Source organism: Vulpes lagopus, chromosome 15 (assembly GCF_018345385.1).
Source record: "Vulpes lagopus strain Blue_001 chromosome 15, ASM1834538v1, whole genome shotgun sequence".
NCBI classification, from domain to species: Eukaryota; Metazoa; Chordata; class Mammalia; order Carnivora; family Canidae; genus Vulpes; species Vulpes lagopus.
The window spans coordinates 24,208,799-24,234,193 of NC_054838.1; the positions used below are offsets into that span (position 1 = coordinate 24,208,799).

Sequence of the window (25,395 nt, forward strand, 5' to 3'; positions counted from 1 at the left end):
CAGGGCATGGAGGGGAAGTATCTTGGAGATGAGCAGACCCGGGGCTGCAGTTCTCTGCAGTTCTCTCCCAGAGAACTAGATCCTTGAAAGTGAGAAGAATCTTGGATGTCTAGTTCTACAAACATTTGCCTTTCATGACTCACCTGAGAAGGCTCCGTCTGCAACTAGAACTGAGTTTCCCAGGCCCTCCATGCACCTATCCCCAGAACCTCTAAGAGCAAGCACTGCAGAGAGAAACAGCTGGGAAGAGCCCAGCTCCACCCCGACAAGGGACAGAGAAACCTTCACTTCTCTGTGTGGGCAGCTGCCTGATGCTGGTGGGTGGGATGCTATGCCTGGGGTACCACCTGGCCGCTCCACCTGGCAGGGACAGTGGCTCCTACAGCCTCAGCTCAGTGAGCATCACTCCCTCTCCTCATCATCCAGCCAGTCCAGCTGCCACTGGCCCCAGCTGGTCACCCAAATGTCCAATTCCTGCAAGGCTCTGAAACGAAGCCCCAGGTCCTCCCACTCCTCCCCATCCAGGGTCTAGCCCCTTAGCACTACCCCCCTCACCTGTCACACTCTATTATGCTAGGACTCTGGCTGTGTGACTTTCTCTGACCTGTTGTCCCATTTGTAAAAACCCTGCAGTGAAATTAGTAGAATGTCATTACACCAAAACACGCACAAAACCCACCACCCTACTACGAGAATCAAAATAAGGGAGGCGATGAAGGGGTCTGTGCTTGATAAACCATAATAAAAAGGACAACAGAAAGAACGCAAAACCTTTAGGCTACCCCTTATTTCACTGTTCTCTTCGCCGAGGCGCCCCCACGTGTTGATCCCGAGACGCTCCGTTAGCGCAGGCGCTCTTCGGTGTTTACAGGCGCCGCGAGGGCCAGCCTTTGCGCGTGCGCCTGCCGCCAGGGGCCGTCCAATGGCCTAGGCTGCTCTCAGTAGGACGCGCCTCGGTAGCGGTTGTGGCAGTCCGGTCACAAGGGTTCCCTGGCGCCCCCATGCGTCCCACTCTGGGTGAGGCAACCCCGCAGCCGCAAAGCGGCGGAGATTTGAGAAGTGGCAGGAAGAGGCCCCGCGCGGCTGCTATCCTTCTTTTCTGGAGATTCCAGCATCTCAGCCCCCACTCCGCACCGCTAAACCTCGGTAGTCAGCTCTGATATCCGTCACGGCAGACATGGCGGACACGGCGCAGTGGACCGCCGAGACCCGCGCGCTGCCTTATGGGAGTCGTAGTTTAAGCCTAGAACCCTTCTGGAGTTGAAACACTTTAAAAACTACATTTCCCAGAAGCCAAAAGAGCCAGAGTCGCTGAAGACAGCTCGGGGCATGCTGGGGGATGGAGTTTGGCGACCAGGGTTTGCGGGAGCAAGGAGATGCGCTGAAGCAGGAGCGCCCGGTGGCCGGAGGCTTGTGGGCTCCAGGCACGCGTGAGTTACACAGTAGCCATTATAGGAGAATAGTGCTTAGGATTGGGTTTTAGAAAGACTACTACTCACTACTGTCTGCACCTCGCATAGGGCTTCCAGTCCCATCACTCCTGGAAGACTGCACTTAGGGGTCACCCCCGTCGGGGACTTCCACTTCTCTCACTGCTGGTCAGTGAACTTTCTGTGATGATGGGAATGCTCCGTATCTGCCCTGTGACTATGGTAGCCACAAACTAGCGCAAACACTTGGCATGTGACTAAGTGCCATGGAGGAATAACAATTTTTATTTAATTAATTTAAAAATAATTTAAGTTTAATATAATTACTTTTTTTTTTAAATTACTTTTCGGGGCGCCTGAGTGGCTCAGTGGGTTGAGCCTGGGACTCTTGACTTTTTTGGCTCAGGTCATGATCTCAAGGTAGTAAGAGCCTGCCTCCTGCTCAGTGGGAGCCTGCTTAAAATTCTCTCTTCCTATTCCCCTGCTCCTCCCCCTCCAAACAATTAACTAAATGCAGCTTTATTTTTTTTAAAGATCTTATTTATTTATTCATGAGAGACACAGAGAGAGAGAAAGAGAGAGGCAGAGACACAGGCAGAGGGAGAAGCAGGCTCCATGCAGGGAGACCCCACCCAGGGTCTCCAGGATCACACCCTGGGCTGCAGGCGGCGCTAAACCGCTGAGCCACCAGGGCTGCCCCTAAATACAGCTTTAAAAGATCCTATTCTTAAGTAATTTCTACAATGAATATGGGGCTCAACTCACACCCTGAGATCAAGAGTTGCATGCTCCACCGACTGAGCCAGCCAGGCTCTCCCACCTTCCCACCATTTTTTTTTTTTTTTTTTTTAAGTAATCTCTATAACTAAGTGGAACTCACACTCAAGCTCTGCGATCAAGAGCCGGATGCTCTACAGACTTAGCCAGAAAGGCAGTCCTGCAATTATCACTTTGAATTAAAATTTAAATCACCTGGTTGTTACTGTATTGGATAGTAGCAGACCTTTTAGCAGCATTCAACACCAATAATCACCCTCCTGCTTTATGAAACTTACAATTTAGATTTTCTTGCTGCCTACTCATTCAGATTCCTCTTCCATTGTTTGTGCTTTGGAAACCTAAACATTAGTTGGGACTGTAAAAGTCTACCCTGCTATTTAACAGGCCAGAATAACAGACAGAGATAAGTCAGCTGCAAAATTAACAGAAGATACTATTTTTCCCAAGGACATACTGCAGCTATAAAATGTCATAACAATCCCCTCCTTTGGGTAACTACCTCTTTCTTACCCACTGAGCAACTTTGTTTTCTAAAATCATAGACTGGGCTGCCCGAGTGGCTCAGTGGTTTAGCGCCACCTTCAGCCCAGGGCCTGATCCTGGAGACCTGGGATCCAGTCCCACGTCAGGCTCCCTGCATGGAGCCTGCTTCTCCCTCTGCCTATGTCTCTGCCTCTTTCTCATTTCTCTGTGTATTCTCATGAATAAATAAATAAAATCTTTTTTAAAAAAATAAAAAATCATAGACTATCAGGAATTTTGCTGTTTGAAATTCTGTAAGTAAGAATGAAACTTCTGCCTGGAGTATCTAACTCACTAAATGGACAAGATTTACAACCCAGATGCAGAGATTCAGATAAGGGATTTCTGAACATAAGATATCACATCTTTTTTTTTTTTAAGATTTTATTTATTTATTCATGATATATATATAGAGAGATCCCCCAGGGATCCCCCAAAATCACATCTTTTTAAACTTTATTGTTTCTAAGGAGATAGGCCCCTGCCTCCACGTAGCAGTGGGTGTTGGCCCCTTTACACATAGCTCTATCTTGCTTTGAGCCATCAGAATATTGCTTCATTGAAATTTCACCTACTGCTATGTCTCTCTCAAATCCTATGATGACTCTCTCTTTTGTGTTTGGTGAGACACCCTGTGGTTCCTCTGGTGTATTGTCTTCCTCATAGCATGGGTCAATAAACCTGACTTCGTTGGACTATGGGTTTGTCTCTGGTGGTCTTCGGCTGATTGGGCTAGGACACCCTGAAATACAGTTCTCCAGATGCTGCAACAAGCCCCCTCTTCATTGCATACTCTTTGGATGACCCCATTCACTTCCATCCATATGCTGATGATCCCCCCCCCCCCCCAAAAAAAAAAAACCCTCCAGCTCAAGAATTTCTCCTTCTTCTGGGACATCTGCTTCTGGTTTCGGTTTCCGTTTTGAAACCACTCCTCACTGCTGTGTTCAAGTTAAGAACTAGGCTCTGAATACCTCTGACAAGAAGATGGGTGGGGACACTCCTCACCTGCATCAGATATCTCCTCAAAACTGCATCACACTGAATCAGCTGCATTTCACATAGGTCAGCATCCTAAAATCTTAGAAAGTTGGGAGGTATGGAGGGAGGTGCAGATAAAAACTGGGCCTGAATTACTCTGTCCCTTGTCCCTGGCCCTTCAATAAAGGGCGGCCCCTCAATGAGGCCGTAGAGAAGACCCCACTGTCTTCCCAACTGTCTCCTCCTTCTCCTTCTTCTCCTATGGTCCCTTCCCTTGAAGCCTTTCCAGTTGGTATCTCTACCCCCTCCAGTCACTAGTCCCTTCAAATGCCTTGGGAATTTCACAGCCACCTGCCTTCACTGGGAAGGAAGGTGAGTACTGTGGGAGGAAGCTTCCTCTAGGGCTGTGCCTGTTTTTTTTCTTGAACCCATCTGAAGCCAAACATACTTCAACATCTTGAGGATTTAACTTCCTTATGAAGGACCCTCTTGCCACTTCCTGCCACCCTACTTCTGCCGTATCTCATCTGCCAAAGAAGTTTGTGTTTCTCTCCTTCATTTTCATGTGACCTCTTAGAAAATAAGAGTCTCCGGCAGCCCGGGTGGCTCAGCAGTTTAGCGCCACCTTCAGCCCAGGGCCTGATCCTGGAGACCCAGGATTGAGTCCCACGTTGGGCTCCCTTCATGGAGCCTGCTTCTCCCTCTGCCTGTGTCTCTGCCTTTCTCTCTCTGTCTCTCATGAATAAATAAATAAAAATCTTAAAAAAAAAAAAAAAAAGAAGAGTCTCATGCTCCCCTGACTGAGCCAGCCAGGTGCTCCTCATTTTTAGTTCTTTTTATTTTCTAATTTATAATCTTTGGTAAGCCATTGGGTTATAGACATAAGCAACTATTTGAAGAGAAGCATAAAGGGACGCCTGGGTAGCTTGGTGGTTGAGCGTCTGCCTTTGGCTCAGGTCATGATCCCAGGATCCTGGGATGGAGTCCCACATCGGGCTCCCCGCAGGGAGCTTGCTTCTCCCTCTGCCTATGTCTCTGTCTCTCTCATGAATGAAAGAATAAATTTTTTAAAAAAAATAATAAAGAGAAACATAAAAATAAACCATAAGGGTGCCTGATGTCTCATTTGTGGAACATGCCACTCTTGACCTCACGGTTGTGAGTTTGAAACTCAACTTGGGTATAGAGATTACTTAAAAATAAAATATTCAAAAAAACACACCTGTAATTTTGCCTCAAGATGATTAACAAATTCTTGCATTTATCCAATCAAAATTCATACACAGTACATCCAGATGTCATTATGATTGCAAAGCCACATCTAGAAAAAATTTTAAAAAGATGTGATGATCATATTCCATTTGGCTTTCCATGTACCAAGAATAAAGCCAACCCATTCCCACAGGCGTCATTTGTGAAAACTGCTTGCAAATTGCAGTCTGAACTTTTTCTCTCACTTAGGAACAAAACAAACAGTAGAAAAAAAATAAATCTGTTGGATTATAAGAAGCATTATGAAGTCTTTCAGACATATATTTTCAATGTTAGGAAATACCTATCTGGCTCCTCCTTTGGATTGCATTGAATTCCATCTTGTGGATATGCCATGACATATGTAGCCATTCAGCCTATCCTACATTGGAGTACAACAGCCCTGTCCAAGGGTGTGTGGGTGTGTGTGTATTATGTGGCCCAGGTGCTCTCCCAAGACGTTAGACTATCTGCACTCCCACCAGAGGAATGATGGCTCCAATGTCCCATACCTTCACCAACTCTGAATATTAACTTCTTTCTTTATAAAGGCTTATTTCTCTCTTTGAGAGAGAGAGAGAGAGCATGAGTTGGGGGAGGAGCAGATGGAGAGAATTTTCAAGCAGACTCCCTGCTGTGCACAGCCCACCTTGAGGCTGGATTTTGAGACGGTGAGATGGTGACCAGAGCCCAAACCAAGCGTGTGATGCTTAACTGACTGAGCCACCCAAGTGCCCCTAATTTCTTAATTTTTGCCAATGTGATGAGTGAAAAATGACATTTCCTTCATACTTTAACTTACAGTTCCCCTGTTATGTATAGTTTTAGTTTTTGTGGACCATTTGTTTTTCTTCTTCTGATAAGAGTCATTGTCCGTTTCAGGATCCCTGGGTGGCTCAGTGGTTTAGTGCCTGCCTTCGGCCCATGGCCTGATCTTGGAGTCCCGGGATCAAGTTTTGCATCGGGGTCCTGGCATGGAGCCTGCTCCTCCCTCTGCTTGTGTCTCTGCCTCCCTCTCTCTCTCTCTGTGTCTCTAATGAATGAATAAATAGTCATTGTCCGTTAAACTTTTATATTGAGTTTTCTGTCCCTTAGTTGACTTGTGGAATTTTTATTTATTTTCATTTATTTTATTTTTTAAAAAAGATTTTATTTATTTATTTGACAAAGAGCACACAAGCAGGGGGAGCGGCAGACAGAGGGGGAGAGGGAGAAGCAGGCTCCCCACTGAGCAGACAGTGGAAAATTGGGGCTGATCCCAGGACCCCAGGATCATGACCTAAGTTGAAGGCAGACACTTGAAGGCAGGCACTTACTGACAGAGCCACCCAGGCACTCCTGGAATTTTTTTTATATCTTCTAGATTTTACTAATTTGATATACATGTTGCAAGTATTTTCTCCTCATCTATTGCTTATCTTTTTGCTTTGTGTCCTTTATTTTTATTTTAGTTTATTTTTAGAGTTTGTTTATTGTGATAAAATATATATACAAAAATATTATTTTAACCATTTTTTATTTTTTTACCATTTTTATTTTTAAAATTTTATATATACATTTTTTAAAAGATTTTATTTAGGGATCCCTGGGTGGCGCAATGGTTTGGTGCCTGCTGTTGGCCCAGGGCGCGATCCTGGAGACCCGGGATCGAATCCCACGTCGGGCTCCCGGTGCATGGGGCCTGCTTCTCCCTCTGCCTGTGTCTCTGCCTCTCTCTCTCTCTGTGTGACTATCATAAATAAATAAAAATTAAAAAAAAAAAATAAAAGATTTTATTTATTTGAGAGAAAGCAGAGGGTTAGAATCTCAAGCAAACTCTGGGCTGAGTGCGGAGCCTGACATGGGGCTCCACGTGGGGCTGGAACTCACGACCCTGAGATCATGGCCTGAGCTGAAATCAAGAGCCAGATGCTCTACTGACTGAGCCACCAGGTGCCCCCATTTTATTTTATTATTTTATTTTATTATTTTTTAAAGATTCATCCATTTATTCATTCAGAGAGAGCGAGGAGAGAGGCAGAGACACAGGCAGAGGGAGAAGCAGGCTCCATGCAGGAAGCCGGATGTGGGACTCGATCCTAGATCTCCAGGATCACACCCCCGGCTGCAGGCGGCGTTAAACCGCTGCACCACCAGGGCTGCCCTGCCCCTATTTTAACCGTTGTGTGCAGTTCAGTGGTATAACGACATTCATAGTGTTATGCAACCATCACTACTATTTCCAAAACTGTTTCATCATCTCAAACAGAAATTCTGCAAACATTAAGCAGTAATTCCCCATTCTTCCATCTCCGCAGCCCCTGGTAACCAACCTTTAATCTTTCTGTCTCCATGAATTTGCCTTTTTCTATTTCATGTAAGTAGAATCATATAATATTTGTCCTTGTTTATATAGCTTATTTCACATAGTCTACATTTCCAAGGTTCGTGTTGCAGTACATATCAGAACTTCATTCCTTTTTATGGCTGAATAATATTTCCTAGTATGTAAATACCACATTTTGTTTATCCATTCAACTTGAGTTGTTTCTACCTTTTGACTATTGTGAATAATGTTACTATGTATACATAGGTATGTAAGCAAGTCCTTGGTTCCAGTTCTTGTGGATATATACCTAGGAGTGGAATTGCTGGTTCAGATGGTAGTTTTTTTTTTTTAATTAATTAATTTATTTGAAAGAGAGAGAGAGAGAGAGAGCACAAGGGAAGAGCAGAGGGAGAGTCTTAAGCAAAACCTGGAGCCTGACGCAGGGCTCATCCCATGACCCTGATATCACAACCTGAGCTGAAACCAAGAGTTGGATGCTCAATGGACTGTGCCACCCAGGCACCCCTTATGTTTAATATTTTGAGAAACTGTAAAACTGTTTTGCACAGCAGCTGCCCCAAAGCAGGAAGGTTCCAGTTTCTCCACATTCTTGCCAATGTTTGTTATTTTCCACTTATTTTTTAGAATTTTATTATAGCCATCCTAGTAGGTGTATAGTGCTATCTCATTATGATTTTGATTGGCATTTCCCTAATGAGTAATTAGGCATCTTTTCATATGCTTCTTGGCCTTTGTTTATCTTCTTTGCAGAAATGTCTATTCAAATCCTTTGCTCATTTTTGTAATGGGTTGTTTTTGTTATTGTTGATATATTCTGGATATTAAACCCTTATCAGATAAATATTTACAAATATTTTCTCCTATTCTGTAAGTTGTCTTCTCATTTTCTTTTTTTTTCTTTTAAGATTTTATTTATTTATTCATGAGAGACACACACATTGAGAGAGAGAGAGGCAGAGACACAGGCAGAGGGAGAAGCAGGCTCCATGCAGGGAGCCCGACGATGTGGGACCTGGCCCAGGGTATCCAGGATCACACCCCAGGCTGCAGGCGGCGCTAAACTGCTGCGCCACTGGGGCTGCCCTGTCTTCTCATTTTCTTTTCTTTTCTTCTTTCTTTTCTCTTTTCTTTTCTTTTCATTCATTCATTCATTCTTTCTTTCTTTCCTTTTTATTTATTTATTTATTTATTTATTTATTTATTTATTTATTTATTTATGAGAGACACACAGAGAGAGGCAGAGACACAGACAGGGGGAGAAGCAGGCTTCATGCAGGGAGCCCGATATGGGACTCGATCCAGGGACTCCAGGATCACGCCCTGGGCTAAAGGCAGGCGCTAAACCACTAAGCCACCCAGGCATCCCTGTTTTCTCATTTTCTTGATAATCTCTTTTGATGCACAAAAATTTTTAATTATGATGAAGTTCAATCGATGTTTTTCCTTTTTTGCTTGTGCTTTTGGTATCATATCCATGAAATCAGAGTCATGAATATTTTTCCCAATGCTTCTTCAAAAAGTTTTGTAGTTTTAGCTCTCAAGTTTAGGTCTTTGATCCACTTTGAATTAACTTTTTATACATGGTGTGAGGTAAGGGTCCAAGTTTATTCTTTTGCATATGGAAATCCAGTTGTTCCAGCACCATTTGTCAATAAACGAATCTTTCCCCACTGAATGAACTTCCTTCTCAAAAATGAATTGGCCTTGGGGTACCTGGGTGGCTCAGTCAGTTAAGCGTCTGCTTTCAGCTCAGGTCATGATTCTAGGGTTCTGGAATCGAGCCCCATGTCAGGCTCCCTGCTTAGTGGGGAGCCTACTTCTCCCTCTCCCTCTGCCCCTTCTCCCTGCTTGTGCTCTTTCTCTCTCTTAAATAAATAAATAAATAAATAAATAAATAAATAAATAAATAAATAAAAATAAATCAATTGGACATAGATATATGGGTTTATTTCTGGATCTCAAATCTATTCTAGTGGTCTATATGCCTACCCTTTGCCAGTACCACACTGTTCTAACTATTGTAGCTTTGTAGTATGTTTTTTTTTAAAGATTTTATTTATTCATGAGAGATACAGAAAGAGAGGCAGAGACACAGGCAGAGAGAAAGAAGCAGACTCCATGCAGGGAGACTGAGGTGGGACTCAATCCTGTGTCTCCAGGATTACGCCCTGGGCCGAAGGCAGGCGCCAAACCACTGAGCCACCCAGGTGTCCCTGTAGTATGTTTTGAAGTGTGAAGCCTTCCAACTTTGTCCTTTCTCAAAGGACAGTTTTGACTATTCAGGACATCTTGCAATTCTGTATGAATTTGAGGATTGGCAAGAAAGTCTCTTGGAATTTTGATAGAGCATGGTATCTTTTATTCAGAAATTTTACATTTCAATATGGTTAAATTATCTACCTTTTCTGTTATAATTTTTATGTTTTGCATATCGTTTAAGAAAATCTTCCCTATCCCAAGGTTATAGTTAAATTACCCTGATTGTTTCTACTATATTTATCATTTTTATGTGTATAAGTTGTAATATAATCCATTTAGAATTTACTTTTTTGGGATATGAAGTAAGGAGTCTAACTATATATTTTTCTCTAACTGGGTAAGTAATTGTCCTTACATAAATTATTGAATAGATCCCTCTTTCTACTTATTTGAAACTCTACCTTCATCATATATTAAACTCCTACATGGGAGAATCTATTTCTGGTCTCTAATCTGTTATTAATCTTGCCTATTTCTGAACCAACAGCACACCATTTTCATTGTAATAGTCTTTTCCTATTCTTAAAATATTTTTTTCTCAGGTGTTCTTTTTTGAGATGTGTCAGAGACAACTTGTCAAGTTCTATAAAAAACGATATGCTATTGGGATTTCAATTGGAAAGTAATGAATTCATTGTTTGTGTAAATTCCCTGCATGAAGCCCAACCCCAAACATTTTATGTAATTTCTTTCATTCAGCTTACTCTTTTATGTTTTTCAGTTAATTTAATTGATCATATTAAGCTATATTAAGTTTATCATTGATACAAACATTCAAATTAAATTTTGTTGTTCATATGCAGCTTGTAATTTTTTAATTAATTAATTTATATTTATATTTAATTTTATTTTAATTTTTTTTTAATTTTTATTTATTTATGATAGTTACACAGACAGAAGAGAGAGAGAGAGAGACAGAGACACAGGCTCCATGCACCGGGAGCCCGACGTGGGATTCGATCCCGGGTCTCCAGGATCGCGCCCTGGGCCAAAGGCAGGCGCCAAACTGCTGTGCCACCCAGGGATCCCTTATATTTTATTTTATTTTATTTTATTTTATTACTTTATTTTATTTTTATTTATGATAGTCACACAGAGAGAAAGAGAGGCAGAGACATAGGCAGAGGGAGAAGCAGGCTCCATGCACCGGAAGCCCGACGTGGGATTTGATCCTGGGTCTCCAGGATCACGCCCTGGGCCAAAGGCAGGCGCCAAACTGCTGCGCCACCCAGGGATTCCAGCTTGTAATTTTTTTAAAGACTTATTTTTATTTGAGAGAGAGAGAACACACACACATGCATATGCATGAGTTGGGAGAGGGGGAGAAGGAGGGAGACTCCTCTTTGAGTGTGGAGACCAACATGGGGCTCAATCCCACGATCCTGAGATCAGAACCCTGAGATCATGCCCAAACCAAAACCATGAGTTGGACACTTAACTGACTGAGCTGCCCAGGCACCCCTGCAGCTTGTCAATTTTTTCTTGGTTATATTCCTACGTATATTAGTTTTTGCTGCTGTTGTGTGGATGACTTCATTTTTACTTACATTTTCTAATTGGACATTAGTGGTCTATATAATTACTGAATAGATATCTTCTAAATATTATTTATAGAAACTCTCCTACAGGTCCATTAACACAGTTAAAAAGAGATCTGTGCACAAGGCTGTATAGTTTAACATAGTAAGGGCAAATAATGGGAAGTAGCCTAAATGTTTATCAATATGGGACTAATTAAATTGTAGTACATTCATATAATTAGATGCTTTGCAGTCTTAAAAGGAATGAACTAGATCTAAATATTCTGAATGGAAAGTTCTCTAGGGGTGCCTGGGTGGCTCAGTCATTAAGGGTCTGCCTCTTGATTTCCACTCAGGTTATGATCTCAGGATTGTGAGATTGAGCCCTGGGTTGGGCTCTGTGCTGGATGTGGAGACTGCTTAAGATTCTCTCTATCCTGGGACGCCTGGGTGGTTCAGTGGTTGCGCACCTACCTTCCTTTGGCTCAGGGTGTGATCCTGGAGTCTCGGGATCGAGTCCCACATCTGGCTTCCTGCATGGAGCCTGCTTCTCCCTCTGCCTGTGTCTCTGCCTCTGTGTGTGTGTGTCTCTCACGAATAAATAAAATCTTAAAAAAAAAAAAAAAAGATTCTCTCTATCCCTCTCCCTGTGCCCCTCCCCCAACTCTCTCTCTCTCAAAAAACAAAGTTCTCTAAGACATATTGAAAATATATTGTTATATAAAGAAGCAATGTGTTTTGTATTTTTGTATTTTTATATGTTTGTATATGCTTAATTTTTTTAAAAGATTTTATTTATTTACTCATGAGAGAGACAGAGAGGCAGAGACACAGAGGGAGAAGCAGGCTCCTCACAGAAAGCCTGATGCGGGACTCGATCCTGGGACCAGGCTCATGCCCTGAGCCAAAGGCAGATGCTCAACTGCTGAGTCAGCCAGGCATCCCTGCATAAATATTTCTGAAAGGATACACACTAGTTAATGGTGATACTTCCAGAGAAAGAGACTGGGAAATTGGTGTGTGTCAACAACAGTGATGTATTCACACCATTTTTCTCTTCCAGGGGACATGGGGAGACTACATTTCCCAACCTTTCTAGTAGATGTGATCTTATCAATGAAAATGTAGGCAGAAGAATGTGGCACTTTGAGTCCAAGGTAATTAAGTGTCAATGTGAAAGCTTTCCACTCCCCCCCACCCCCACCCCCACCCCCTGGGATCAAAGAGCTTTGAGATGATGGAGATGCTGGGTAGAAGCAGCTTGGATCTGAGTCACTGCTGAATGAAAATAACATACCAATATGGCCTGCCCCACACTGGGATGTGAGTGAGAAATAAACCTTTGTGTGTTAAGCCACTAAGATTTGAAGGCTTATTTGGTACCACATGTAATGTGGCCAGAGATTTTTTTAACACTTCTTTCATTGAAAGCTAGGATCTGTGACCCCTGTCCTTGAATCTGGGCTGGACTATGATTGCTTTGGACAACAGAATGCAGACCAAGTGATGCTGTGCTAGTTTCTGAGCTCAAGCCACATAAGACTAGCAGCTTACTGCCTATTGAAATGCTTGTTTGGGGATGCTTCCTTTCAGAATCTAACCAAGTTCTGAGAAACCAAATGAAGTGGCTATCTGTAGGCACTCTGGTTTTCAGTTCTAATCAGTCTTCCAGCCAATAGCCAGCATCTCCTGCTAGCAAAACAAGTGAGTCATAATTAGCAATTAATCCCATCAAATCTTCAGATGATTCCATTCTGAGTCGGGACTGCAACCACATGAGCCTTGAAGTGAGAATCACCCAGCTGAGCTCAGCCACCACAGAGAATAATGAGAGCAGAATTATGAGTGCTATTAAAAAATAGTTGTATCATAGAGAAACAAAGGCCACAGAACAGCCTGTCTCATCTTAACCAATATAATGGTGTGAGGCAAAAAGTCTCACTCTTGCAGTATTTAAATTTTTGGCTTATGTGCATGTGATTTCTGTTTCAATTAGATATAGCTACAAATTTAATTTAAAAATATTTTTGAGGGCAGCCCGGATGGCTCAGTGGTTTAGTGCCACCTTCAGCCCAGGGTGTAATCCTGGAGACCGAGGATCGAGTCCCACGTCGGGCTCCTTGCATGGAGCCTGTTTCTCCCTCTGCCTGTGTCTCTGCCTTTCTCTCTCTGTCACTTCATGAATAAATAAATAAAATCTTTAAAAAAATTTTTTTGGATATAGATACAATTTTTAATTAATTTAAAAAGTAGGCTCCAGGGATGCCTGAGTGGCTCAGTAGTTGAGTGTCTGCCTTTGGCTCAGGTCATGATCCCGGGGTCTGGGATCCAGTCCCACATTGGGCTCCCCATACAGAACCTGCTCCTCCCTCTGCCTATGTCTTTCCTCTCTCTCTCTCTGTGTCTCTCATGAATAAATAAATAAAATCTTAAAAAAAAAAATAAAGTAGGCTCCATGCCCAGCGTGGAGCCCAATCTGGGGCTTGAACTCACAACCCTGAGATCAAGATCTGAGCTGAGATCAAGAGTCCGACACTTAACTGACTGAGCTACCCAGGCACCCAATATAGCAACAAGTTTGAATTCACAACTTCTAACCATTGGGCCGTTAAAACTGGTTTTGAATAGTTTTGATACCACAGCAACAGTAATACATATTTACTGATCACCTCCTAAGTTGGAGCCAGGTCTTATTCTAGGGCTGAAGACAGAGCAGGGAACAAAGCTGACTTGGTCCTGGCTCTCCAGAATCTACCAGTCAGGTTGGAAAGATATATCAAAAATAACTTAACAAGCACAGAAAAATGATCCTCTCTGAGAGTGATAAGTGCTCTGAAAGGAAGAACAATTAGATGATGTAGACATTGATTAGAATAGAGGCTATTTCAGATTGTATGAACAGGAAAGATCTTCTGAAAAAAATAGGGGTTGTGCCAGCCCTTAAAAGATCTGAAGGAAGAGCACTAGGAATAGAGAATATCTATGGCAAAGATGCCAACAGAGGAATGAGTAGGCAGTTATTTCAGTGTTGTGGGGGTGCCTGGGTTCTTTGGTTAAGCATCTGCCTTTAGCTCAGGTCATGATCTCAGGGTCCTGGAATGGAGTCTCGCATCTGGCTCCCTGCTCAGTAGGGGGTCTGCTTCTCCCTCTCCCTCTGCCCCTTACCCCTGCTTGTGCACTCTCTCTCCCTCTCTCTCAAATAAATAAGTAATCTTAAAAAAAAAAAAAAGATAAATGAAACAGCATGTTAAATGTGAAATTTAGGAATGTGTTGTCACATACTATGAATGTTATCTAAGATTTTAAGTGAACTTTATAACATAATCTCTCATATTCCAAAGATAGAAGATGAATATTTTTAAAAGGATTTTATTTGTTTATTCATGAGAGACACACAGAGAGGCAGAGACATAGGAAGAGGGAGAAGAAGCAGGCTCCATGCAGAGAGCCCGATGCGGGACTTGATCCAGGGACCTCGGGATCACTCCCTGAGCCAAAGGCAGATGCTCAACCTCTGAGCCACCCAGGCATCCCGAAGATGAATATTTTTTTAAAAATATTTTACCCATTTATTTGACAGAGAGCTCAATCCCAAGACCCTGAGATTATGACCTGAGCCAAATGCAGATGCTCAACCAGCTGAGCCACCCAGGCGTCCCAGAAGATGAATATTTTTAGTCAAAATCAATCATTTCTTTATCGTATTGTTCAAAAATGACAAATTATTCAAATATCCTAGGAGTGTTTTCTGAGTCAAAAAAGGGTGAGGAACCTCTCACCCCAAAACGACTCCTCACTTGAGAGAAATATCACCTCTGCACCTTGTGGTCAAGCAGAGCCCTGCTTATTATATCCTCTAATGCACACAGACCCGTGATGGTGTCCCCCAGGCACCTGGGAGTCTGACAGTCCTAAAAGGAATTCTTCACTGTCACCAACTGGCTCTGGGTCTCTGTGGTACAGAGAGTCTCCTGGTGCCTTCTGGAAAATGTTACTACCGACACCCACTCCTTCAACAGACAGGCTGGGGCTGTAGCTCAGGTCAGAAAGGCCTTCACTCAGTGAAGGGGCAGGAAAGTTTTCCTGAAGGAGGTGACCCATGAGTAGGAGTCAGAAGGACAAGAAGGGAAGCTGTTCCAAGGGAACTTGTGCAAAGAAATGTGGGGTGCTGAGCTCAGTTCGCGGTGGTTTCAAAGCACAGCAGGTGTACATTATCCTGGGGGTATCGCTGGCACTTACTGCCTTACAAGCCCTGTGACCCATCCATCCCACCACGTGCATCTCAAAAGACCTGTAACCTCCAAGGCTGTGTGGCTCCCTAACCTTACCCAGTTTCTCTCTGTCTCCTGGGGATAGACAGGTCTGCATGCACTCACCAAGAGCAGGGCCTGCTGGGGCCTTAGAGTGCACCCAAGGGTGAAGCTGGGCGCAGTGAACGCCTCCGTGGGGGGATTCTGCAGGGCTCTGGACGGGTCTCGCCGGAGCGTTTTATCACAGTTCCCCGCAACCCGTGATTCACTGTCAAGGGTCCCTGCACGAGATGTTGCTCCTGCTCCAGAGGCTGCCGGGGCAAGTGCGCGGTCGGGCTCCTGCGCAGCCTCAGGCCGGCGCTTCTCCCTTCTCGGCCGGGGATCTCCAGATTAAGACGGCGGATCCCGTCAGTCTCAGGGAAACCTGCTGTCCACAAGGGCTCCTGGGCCTGCTGTCCTTCCCCGAGGTTCTGTCCCCCGGAGGTTTTATGCCTTCAGGCCTCTGCACTTGCTCTTCCCGCTGCCCGGGACTTCCCTCCCCCTGGCCCACCCCTACTTGGGCGCCCCCATTCCACCTCCAATGCCCGTGCCCGCAGCCCCCTCCTCGTCTGTGCGCCTCTGGGTCATCCGCTCTCGCGGCCCTTGAGGGACCAGGGCGGCCGCGGTGAGAGGAGGGGCCTCTGGGTCCCCAGCGCACGCACAGCGCCGTCGGTTACCTCCCAAGTCGGCCCGGGCGCCGAGGGGTTAAGGCCCGGGACCTGGAGGCCGGCCCCGGGGCGCGCGCACAGGCCTCACCCCGACTCCCCGCGGCGGACGCAGCAGGGCCCGGACGCGGGCGAGTTCGGGTGCGGTCGGGGCGGCAGAGCCCGGGCGGGGGGCGGCGTCCCGCCTCTGCGCTGCTCCCCCCACGAGCGCTCCTAGTGCAATCCGGGGACCCCCCGCGGCGGCCCCGCCCCGGTTGCGCCTCCTGCGCTGCGAGCGGCTACGGCGGCTATGGCGGGGCCCGGCGCCCGCTGGAAACGCCACATCGTGCGGCAGCTTCGGCAGCGGGACCGCACGCAGAAGGCGCTCTTCCTGGAGCTGGTGCCGGCCTGTGAGTGCGCCCCGGCCTGCAAGGTGGCGGTGGAGGGGACCCGCCGGCGGGGAGGCGAGGCTGGCTCCCGCGCTGCCGCCCGCGCGCAGAGAAGCCTTCTCGCCCTTCTCGCCCCAAGCCCTGGGCCTGCCGGCCCCTCTCTACGCCCCACCTCTCACTAGTCGGGCCCTTTCCAGGCCAGGCTCCGCTTGGAGCCCCCTCTGCTTGGAGACCTCCTCGCCTCTCAGGGCCCGTGTCTCCGGGCTGGGCTGCGGTTCCTTGGCCAGTGTTGGTCCTTTAGGGCCTCTTATGGTTTTCCCCTCTCCCAGGGCAGTCGCCAGGGTACAACTAGTCAATCCATTCGGACCCTGTGGCCTGGTGAAAAAACTCTAGAGCAGCTACTTCTAAACTCAGTCTCTAGGGAGGAAGTTCAGCGTCTCAGGCTTTGCCACTGCTAAGTGATCCTGGCTCAGGTTTTTGGACCACCTCTGTGCCCCGGCAACCCCAGCCTGAGGGGGAAACTGGGGGCTCCAGGCCGCTGGCTGAGCCCGGGAAGTTATACTCAGGTGTTCCGGGGGGTGGGGGGGAGGCTGGTCAGGAGTGAGTATGGCAGTTCAAGCTAGGGTGAACAGGTGTGCGACTGTGTCAGTGCCTCTGGTCACTGGAGGCTGGGGGGGGGGCGGGGGGAGTACAACCACTATCCCTCCAGCTCCATCACTGATCCTAATCTTGGCTGCTGCTTAACTGCCCCCCCCCCCCGCCCATCCCCCAAACTGAATTTGCAGCTCTTGTTTTCTGGGCCATTTCCCTGCAACATTCTAGGCTGCTGGCCCTCTCTCTTAAGGGTGTGAGGGCAGCTTCCTGCCTCCAGGCAACCTCACTTTTCCACTGCTCTGATGGACAGTGAAACCATACAGTTTGAGGGAGAAATCACCCATCTCCTGAAAGCTGCAGTCTGTGGGATTGGAGAGACCTTGGAGGGCTGAGATCAGACATAATTTGACTTCAGTCTTCTCTGCGGTCTTGGGTGGGTTGTATCCCTAGGCTTCAGATTTCTCACCCACAAATTGGGCAAAATAACATCTTTAGATTTGATGGGGGCAGTGCAGTGCCCTGGGGGCTGAGGTGGAGTTTGTGTGAGAACTTGACCAGTTACCTCAGTCGAGGTGACAGGCAGGGGACTGGGTGAAGGAAAGGAGCTGAGGAGCTAGGCCTGGGCTTACCACCCCCACCCTACTCTGGTGAGAAAAGAGGAAGTGAGTGTGGTGGGGGTGGAGGGAGATATTCCAGGGTCTGTAGCAAAAACTACCAAACTCAGGGAAGTCTGCTGGATAGTTAGTTGCTCAAGGACTTTCTCTTCTGGCGTGGGGAAACCTTACCTCAACCCTGGGGAAGAGAGGACGGTTTTTTAGAATAGAAAGTTAGAGCCCTGGAGGGGAAGTAATTTGCCAGAGGCAATAGGCAGGTGGAACTGGGTTTGTGTCATCACTCTTGGGGCAAAGAGTCGCTCTGGGGCAAGGCTGAATCAATCTCCGGCCCCTTCCTTCCCTCAGGACCCGCAGGGGTCAGTGAGGCTGGCCGTGTACTTCCCGTGGTGGCTGTCTTTCTCTGTCCCATGGAGAGGTTTCCTGGGAGGGCCTGTAGGCAGGTGCTGCGAGGAGGTTGTGCAAGAGCTGAGGGTCTTGGTAGAGCCACACAAACACCCCTCAGGCAAAGAGCAGAGCCCAGCCTGACAGCAGCTCGGCCATTCTGCATCCCTGGGCTCCTGAGCCCTCCCAGCCACAGAGGTGTGCCTGAGTCTGCTAGAAAGTGTTTGTCTCTGCCCCAAGCTCACTCTCTTGCACCCCTAGATAACTGTCTCCTAGAGAAGGCTGAGTTGCTGGCCCGGATCTCAGAGAAGCGGCAGCCAAAGCCAAATGATGTCACCCCTGCTACCCTTCAGGGCCCTTGGTGAGTGTATGAGTGTTCCTGGTTACAATGGGCTGCCTATGCCGGGGCCCTGCCCCCACCGCCTATGCCCGGTTCAGTTTTTCCCTGGCATCTCCTTGGTCCTTAAATGCTACCCAGGGGAGGGAGGTGGTGGGCTCTTGAACCTTCCTCCAAGCCAGCTGTTTAGAATGTCCTTTCTCCACCATCTTTCACTAGTCTCATCTTTTCACTCCTTGCTCCCACACTCTCGCCTTCCTCCCTCCTTTTTTTGTCGCTCTGATCCTTACCTGATGCCTATAGAAAAAAGTGTCTTGCTACATATTCCAAAGGAGGAATGGAGCCGAGAACCAGGAATGGGTTGGGCCTCAGAGTTGGGAGGTGCTTCTTAAGGAGGGTCCTGGCTAGGGAACTGAGGCCTGGGAAAACCCCAGAGCAGTTACGGGCAGTTCCAGTTTCTGGAGATTTGATCTTTACTCTACTGGCTTTCTGGCTTCCACATTCCTTAGGGAGAAAGTTCATGGCTTTCAGGCTTTTTGTGTTCATCCTGTGGGTTTCATGGAAGGACAATGAACACCACTTTCTTATTGGTTGGCAGGGAGGAGGAATCGGGGCCTGACTCAGACCTAGTCCCATCATCAAGCACTCTGAGGGTGAAGTGGCAAGAGAAGGAGGAGGGGCTCCGACTGGTCTGCGGTGAGGTGAGGCTGGGCAGGGGTCTGAGAGGGAATGGCATGGGGCCAGACTCCAGGAGTTTGGGGGCAAGGGGGAGTGGTCCGTGGGATCCAGCAAGTGAGGGACATTTTCCAAGTTCAGTGCCAGAGTGCTCTCTAGCTTGGTCTGGCAGCCCTGGATGAGGTAGTCTCCAACAGCAGCTAGAGGATGTGAGGTGAGCGCTCAGAGAGGAGTATGAGGTGTGCAAGGCCAGAGGTGTGACCTCTGCTCCTCCTTTCAGATGGTCCCGCCTGCTCTGTTCACAGCTTGCCTCACCAACCCCAGAGCCTAGCCACTGATGCACAGTACACATTTGCAGACTAAATAAGTAGGGTGGTCCACCTCCGCAGCAGTGACACTGCTGCCCCCACCTCATGGTGTCTCTTGGCTTCTGTTTCACCACATTGTCCTCGTTTTCTTTTTTCTGTAGTGGTTGCTTCTGAACTTCCTTCTGTGGTTCCTTTCCTCCTCCCTTTAAATGTGGGTGTTCCTTAAAGCTTGGGTGGGTTCACTGACTCCTGTGGGCTCAAATACTGTTTGATGACTCCCAGACCTGTCTCCAGCCCAGTGTTCTTTCCTGAGCTCCACACTCTGTGGTCGGCTGGGGTTCTTGGACATCATATCCAAAATTAGATTCACCATCTCCCCCACAGTATATGGCCAGCACCACACAGAGAGGTGACTCCTGCAGGTGCTCGGCTAAGCATTATTTGAGCTAATCCTCTACAACGCTAGAGCAAGAAACTGAGAAATGGAGCCAGGATTTGAACTCCTTCACACATGAATCCAGCTTCTGTGATCTCCATTCATTCTTTCAACAAAGGTTTAGTGACAATCGTCATATCCACGGCCCAGGATAAGAACAAGATCTGGCCGCATGGAGCTTCCAGTCCATGGGAGGAGACTGATAGGCCAATAAACACAAGCCCAGTTACAGCATGCCACATTACTTGCCAAACTAGTGTGGGAACGGGGCTATAAACCCAGTGAGAGCCTTGCGCTCAAAGCCCCCATTGTAGTTGCAACTTGACATCTGAGGCACTTTCTGGGCTGTGAGATCTCCAAGGCCTGGGATGCCTTTGGTTTGCTTCCACTGATCCCTGGGGTCTGTCTCCACAGTCCATGCTAATGAATATTTGTAAACTAAATGATGGATGAGGTAAACCCTCCACCCCAACTAGAAGTCACTGGGTTGGAGACCAAGGGGGCACCTCTGGTCCCTCCCAGCCCTTCATGCTGAGCTAGTAGTCATCAGCTCATGGATCGATCCTGCCTCCAAATCCATCAACTCTCGGTTGGCCTGGTGCAAATTACCCTCATCCCTTCTTGGATGATCCCTCCTCTCACACTCCCATCCATTCTCCATATAGCACTCACAGTGATACACACACACACACACACACACACACACACACACACATTTTAAGTGGGCCCCATGGCTTCTATGCAGCTTGAACTCACAACCCTGGGATTCAAAGTCCCATGCTCTGTCAGCTGAGCCAGCCAGGCACCCCACAGTGATACTTTTTTTTTTTTTATGATAGTCGAGAGAGAGAGAGAGAGAGAGAGAGAGAGAGAGAGAGAGAGAGAGAGGCAGAGACACAGGCAGAGGGAGAAGCAGGCCCCATGCACCGGGAGCCCGACGTGGGATTCGATCCCGGGTCTCCAGGATTGCGCCCTGGGCCAAAGGCAGGCGCTAAACCACTGCGCCACCCAGGGATCCCCTAATAACAAAAAGATCTCCCTTAAAAAAGTATAGTAGAGACATACATGCTTGTGAACATTTCAAGGGAACAGAAGCCCACTGAGTAAAGTGAAACCCCCTTCTCAACTCTCTCCCATTGTCGGTTTGGTATACATCTTCCAGAGCCCTTTAGCCTGCCTTCCCAGGGGAGTTCTCCAGCCTCCTATTGTATTTCCTACCACTCTCTGAACTCCTAGTTCCCTTTGTGTGGGACACTTCCACGAACCCCCTGCCTTAGCACTTACTCCCTGGTACTTCCTCAGACACATACCAGTCCCCATTGGATATGCTAGGGGATGGGGAATGGCTTTTTCTTTAATTCTTAGTACTGTTTCACATATCACAACAAGCATATATAATTATTATTTAACTTTTGGGGGTAAATAATTACAGATCATAGGAATTTGCAAAATTGGTCACTTATGTAACTAGAGTACACACAATCAGGAAACTGATATTGGTATGAAATTTACATATATTTCTTGTCATGTTGTCCCATACATAGATTTGTGTGATTGGCAATACGCAGCATGACTTCATCACCACAAAGATCTCCCTCTTGCTACCCTTTTTAGCCACAACTGACCCCTCTCCCCCAACCATCCCTAATCCTGCAACCACTAATCTGTTTTCCATCTCTACTATTTGGCTTTTGAAAAGCCCCCCCAAAATACTGAATAACAAAACGTCAATGAAAGTAAAAGACAAAGGGAGCAGAAGTAGAGGTCAGATTGCTGCATGGTGAAAGGAATCAGAAACGTTATGAATTGGGCCAGCTGGGTCAGGAAAGTAGACACGCGCAGGACCATGGAGAGATGTGTCAGTGCAGGTGAAGTAGCAGGAGCCTTGCTCCTCAGTCCATCTCTCACCAGGCCCGTGTGAGAAAGAACACGGGAACAGGTCAGCAACCAGAGCCCCAGCCTTGGTTACTTCCTCATGTTCCTCTTGTCACACTGGTAGCAATTGCTCTGCCTGAGGTCTGTCTTTCACTGGCCCCTCAGCTCTAAAAAGTGGGACTTGACCTTCCTCTCTGTGACTTTCCCAGCCATTGGTTGAAGGATTGTTGAATGAGGCAGGGGCATGGATAAGGTGACCCTCACCCCCAATCTTGGGCTGGGCAGCTCCAGTATTCAGTCTGGCCTCTGTGCTCCCACAGCCAATTTTCGTTCTTGCCCTTGTGCTTCTGCTTAGGCTCCTGTTGCTCTCTGGAATCTGTGCTTGGGAAGGCCAGGGTTAGAGAAGTGGGCAGTAGAGCCCACATCCCTTGAACCTTTCAACAAAGGTTTAGTGACAATCGTCTGTCACTGCAGACCTGTCCTGTACTTGCAGCATAATGTTTGATGGCCTGCCACTTATCTGTGTAACTTTGTTGAGACACTTAACCTGTTTGTGCCAATGTCCTCTTCTGTAAAACTGGGAAAATGGCAGTACCTACCTTATGCTGTTGTTATGGTGATTAAGAGTTAACACGTGTAGTGCTCAGAACAGGGCATGACACACACGTGCTATATAAACATTTGCTATTATCTGAAATATTATTCCTAATAATTTTACATTACCCTATGAGGTAAGTGCTATCATCCCCATGTTACAAGGGAGGAAACAGCAGGTTCAGAGAGGTTAAATGACGACCCCGGGGTCAGAGGGCAAGTAAGTGGCACTGCCAGGACTGACACTCTGGAGCCTAAGGCCCTTCCACTGCTCCTCAAGAACAGCACTGCGTTCCTGTGCACGATCCTAACTTGTCTGAGCCTCTGCTTTCTTTTCAGTAAGGGGGCGGGTGGGTGCCCTAGCGGACTCTGGAGAGGGGCGGGAGGCGCGGCGGGAGCCCTGCCCAGGAGCCCACGCCCGCCTCCCGCCCCCAGATGGCCTACCAGGTGGTGGCGAAGAGCGCTGCCCTGGGCGCCCTGGAGTCAACGCTGGAGGAGCGGCAGAGCACGTGAGGCGCGGGCCCTCTCTGCGGGGAGGGGGGACCCGGTGCTCCTGCGTGTCTCCAGCGCGGCCCGAGGGCTTCCCCCACGCGCCTGGGCTCAGCGGCCCCGAACGGCAGGGCTCGGAGCGGGAGGCCTGGTTGGACACCAGGCTCGGCCACTTGCCTGACCGCACGGAAGGGGCAGGCCTGTCCCACCTGTGCGACCGGCTCCCACCGGGCGGTGACGAAGGGTCCCCCGCTCCTTCAGGCTGGCGGCCCTGGAGGCCCGCGTGGCGGAGCTGCGGGAGGAGCAGGCGCGGCAGACGCGGCAAGTGGACGCCCAGCGGGCGCTGAACGCAGCGCAGCGGGCGGCCTACGAGGCGCTGCGCGGGCACGCCAGGCTGCAGGAGGCGGCCCTGCGCAGGCTCGAGGAGGAGGCGCGTGACCTGCTGGAGAGGCTCGTGCAGCGCAAAGCCCGCGCCGCCGCCGAGCGCAACCTGCGCAACGAGCGCTACGAGAAGTGAGCGCGCTGGGCCCCGCCCCTCGGACGCGCGAGCGGGGGCGGGGGGCGGTGGGTGCTGCGCCTCCACGGCCCGGGTGGGGCTGGCCCGGGTCCGGCTCTCTGGATGCTTCTCTCCCCCAGGGCCAAGCAGGCACGGATGTCCTTGGAGCTAAAGGAGGCTGCCCAGCGGACTGTGAGCATCAGCGAGTAAGAGTGGGGATGGCCCGCCCCGAGCCGAGCCTCGAGCTTCCTTAGCCCGCTCTGCCCCGCGTGCCCTAAGGCGCCCTTAGCCTACAATTCTACCCTCGTGTCCACACAAGCACCCCCCCGCCCCCCCCGAAACTGAGCCCACAGGACACGTGCAGACTCGTGTGGTCGTAGGAGCCCGCACACCTGCCTGCTGCGCGTGGGTCCACACAAATCCTCTTTACTGTGTTGGGTGCTGGAGGCAGGGAGGGACTGGTCCCTTGACCTTCCTGAGTTTCACTCCCTCTCCCAGGAGCCCCAACACCATTGGCGATGGGATCAGAGAGGAGGGTAAGACTCTGGCCCTGATTGCTGAGCCCGTATCCCCGAAGAGTGAGGCTGGTGAGAAGTGGCTGAGGACCTTCAGGTGAGGACTGTCCCAGAGCACTGAGCTGGGCCCCACTTTGGAGTCTTCCTCTGGGGCCTTGGGCCCATCTCTTGGGCTGAGAGGGGTTTGGGCAGAGGCTGCAGTACAGCTTAGACCTCCCAGGACAGGTCTGATCACCAGTGCCTGGAGCATCTTGGGGTCACTGCCACCTTAGGGACCCCAGTGCCTCTTTCTCTCCTTAGGACGAGAGCTCTGGAAGTGAAGTGTCAGGCTGGTGAAAGGGTGTCATCCGGAGGGAATCTGGGCAAGGCCCAGGACTCAGATGTCATAGGCATGTGTGCTACAGGGACCTGAAAGCACATGTATGCACAAGCTGAGGGAGCATGTGGTCATGTATAGATGTGAGCTTGCACGGGCTTCTGAAGCCTATGGATTGGAGTTTCAGTCCTTGAGTGTCCACCCCCTCAGTCTTCCCAATTTGTCTCCATTTGTTCCTCACTGAAGGTGCCCTTCCCCCTCCCTTGTGCCATTCACCAGCTTGAAGGCTTCTCTTTCAGTGCTTCCTTGCAGGTCACTGGTATCCAGGCCTGGGGGAAATGAAAGAACTTTGGGGAGGGGCATGAGATGCTCGTTCCCAAAGTCCTTGGCAGCCCTGGTGGGCTAAGTCATCCTAGGACACATTCTCTTCTGGACATTTTTGAGGTCACTCAGTAGGCCTAGGTTTTACTTCCCCTCTTCCCCCAGCCTTATGCTATTCCAGCCTGAGTGCACCTTCACCCTTTCTCCCATAGGCCCCAGCTCAGCCTACCCCAGTGTTGGGGGGCACTTGGGTGGTGCGGCAGTTCTTACTATAATGGTGGAAACTTTGGGAGATTTCATTGCCAAATCCCTCCCTGTCTCCACCTTCCTGGGATTGCTTTGGGTCATCCCGCTCTCCTGCTCTTGGAGAAGCCAAGTTCTTGTCCCAGGCTTAAGAGGCTGTGAGCCTCAGGGTGCCTGGCTGCTGTCTGCACACTCAGTGGCCAGTTCCTTAGCATGTCTCTCTTAATTCTACCCCAGGTCTGCCTCTGCCACCTCCTTGACGCTCTCCCGCTGTGTGGATGTGGTGAAGGGGCTTCTGGAGTAAGTGTGTGTGTGTGCAGCCACATGGTGTATGAAGGGTCTGGGCCCCTTGGAGGCCTGTGTCAGGCTTCTGGAGTCTAGGCTTGGTCTGTGTGTGTCTCGATCTCTCTGTCCGTGTGTTGCGCAGCTGTCTGTGAATCTCTGCTGCCTCTCCCAGACTTCATTTCCTTCATTTCCAGGCCCTGGCTGGCTATCCTCCTCTCTCTGTCCCTCATCCATGGTCCTCACAGGAGATCAAGATCTCCAGTCTGAGCCTGGATAGGAACTACCATTCAGTTGGGAAATGGGCTCAGATGTGTCAGGACTTGTTTAGGGTCCCAGAGCCAAGTGCTAGCAAGGCTACTCAGGTGGCTCTGCATCCGCCAACCCTACCCTGCCCCTGTGCCCCTCCCCTCTCCATACTGACCCCTGGGATCAGAGGCTGGCTTGGGAACAAACTCACTGCACCTCTGGGCCTTGTTCTACCACCTTTGGTGTCTACTTTCTATTGTTGCTGCCTCAGGAGCA

General features: G+C 48.5%; 1 protein-coding gene across 5 annotated transcripts in view; it reads left to right on the plus strand.

Moving 5' to 3' along the window:
- The first annotated feature begins 514 nt into the window (after nucleotides 1-514).
- The window catches only part of ATG16L2 (autophagy related 16 like 2), a 35,294-nt gene continuing 10,413 nt past the window's right edge, over nucleotides 515-25,395 (plus strand). Inside the window, exons 1-9 of one of the 5 annotated variants that reach the window (XM_041730773.1) lie at nucleotides 1,391-1,430; nucleotides 12,136-12,229; nucleotides 18,245-18,344; nucleotides 18,919-19,021; nucleotides 22,644-22,717; nucleotides 22,959-23,210; nucleotides 23,334-23,399; nucleotides 23,692-23,805; nucleotides 24,826-24,888. In XM_041730773.1, the coding sequence (XP_041586707.1) occupies nucleotides 22,644-22,717; nucleotides 22,959-23,210; nucleotides 23,334-23,399; nucleotides 23,692-23,805; nucleotides 24,826-24,888 (569 nt within the window). In that variant the 5' untranslated portion in view covers nucleotides 1,391-1,430; nucleotides 12,136-12,229; nucleotides 18,245-18,344; nucleotides 18,919-19,021. Of the gene's footprint in view, nucleotides 1,431-12,135; nucleotides 12,230-15,166; nucleotides 16,416-18,244; nucleotides 18,345-18,918; nucleotides 19,022-22,643; nucleotides 22,718-22,958; nucleotides 23,211-23,333; nucleotides 23,400-23,691; nucleotides 23,806-24,825; nucleotides 24,889-25,395 lie in introns of those variants that run through there. The other 4 variants (XM_041730770.1, XM_041730769.1, XM_041730771.1 and 1 more) reach the window with 4 other exon arrangements.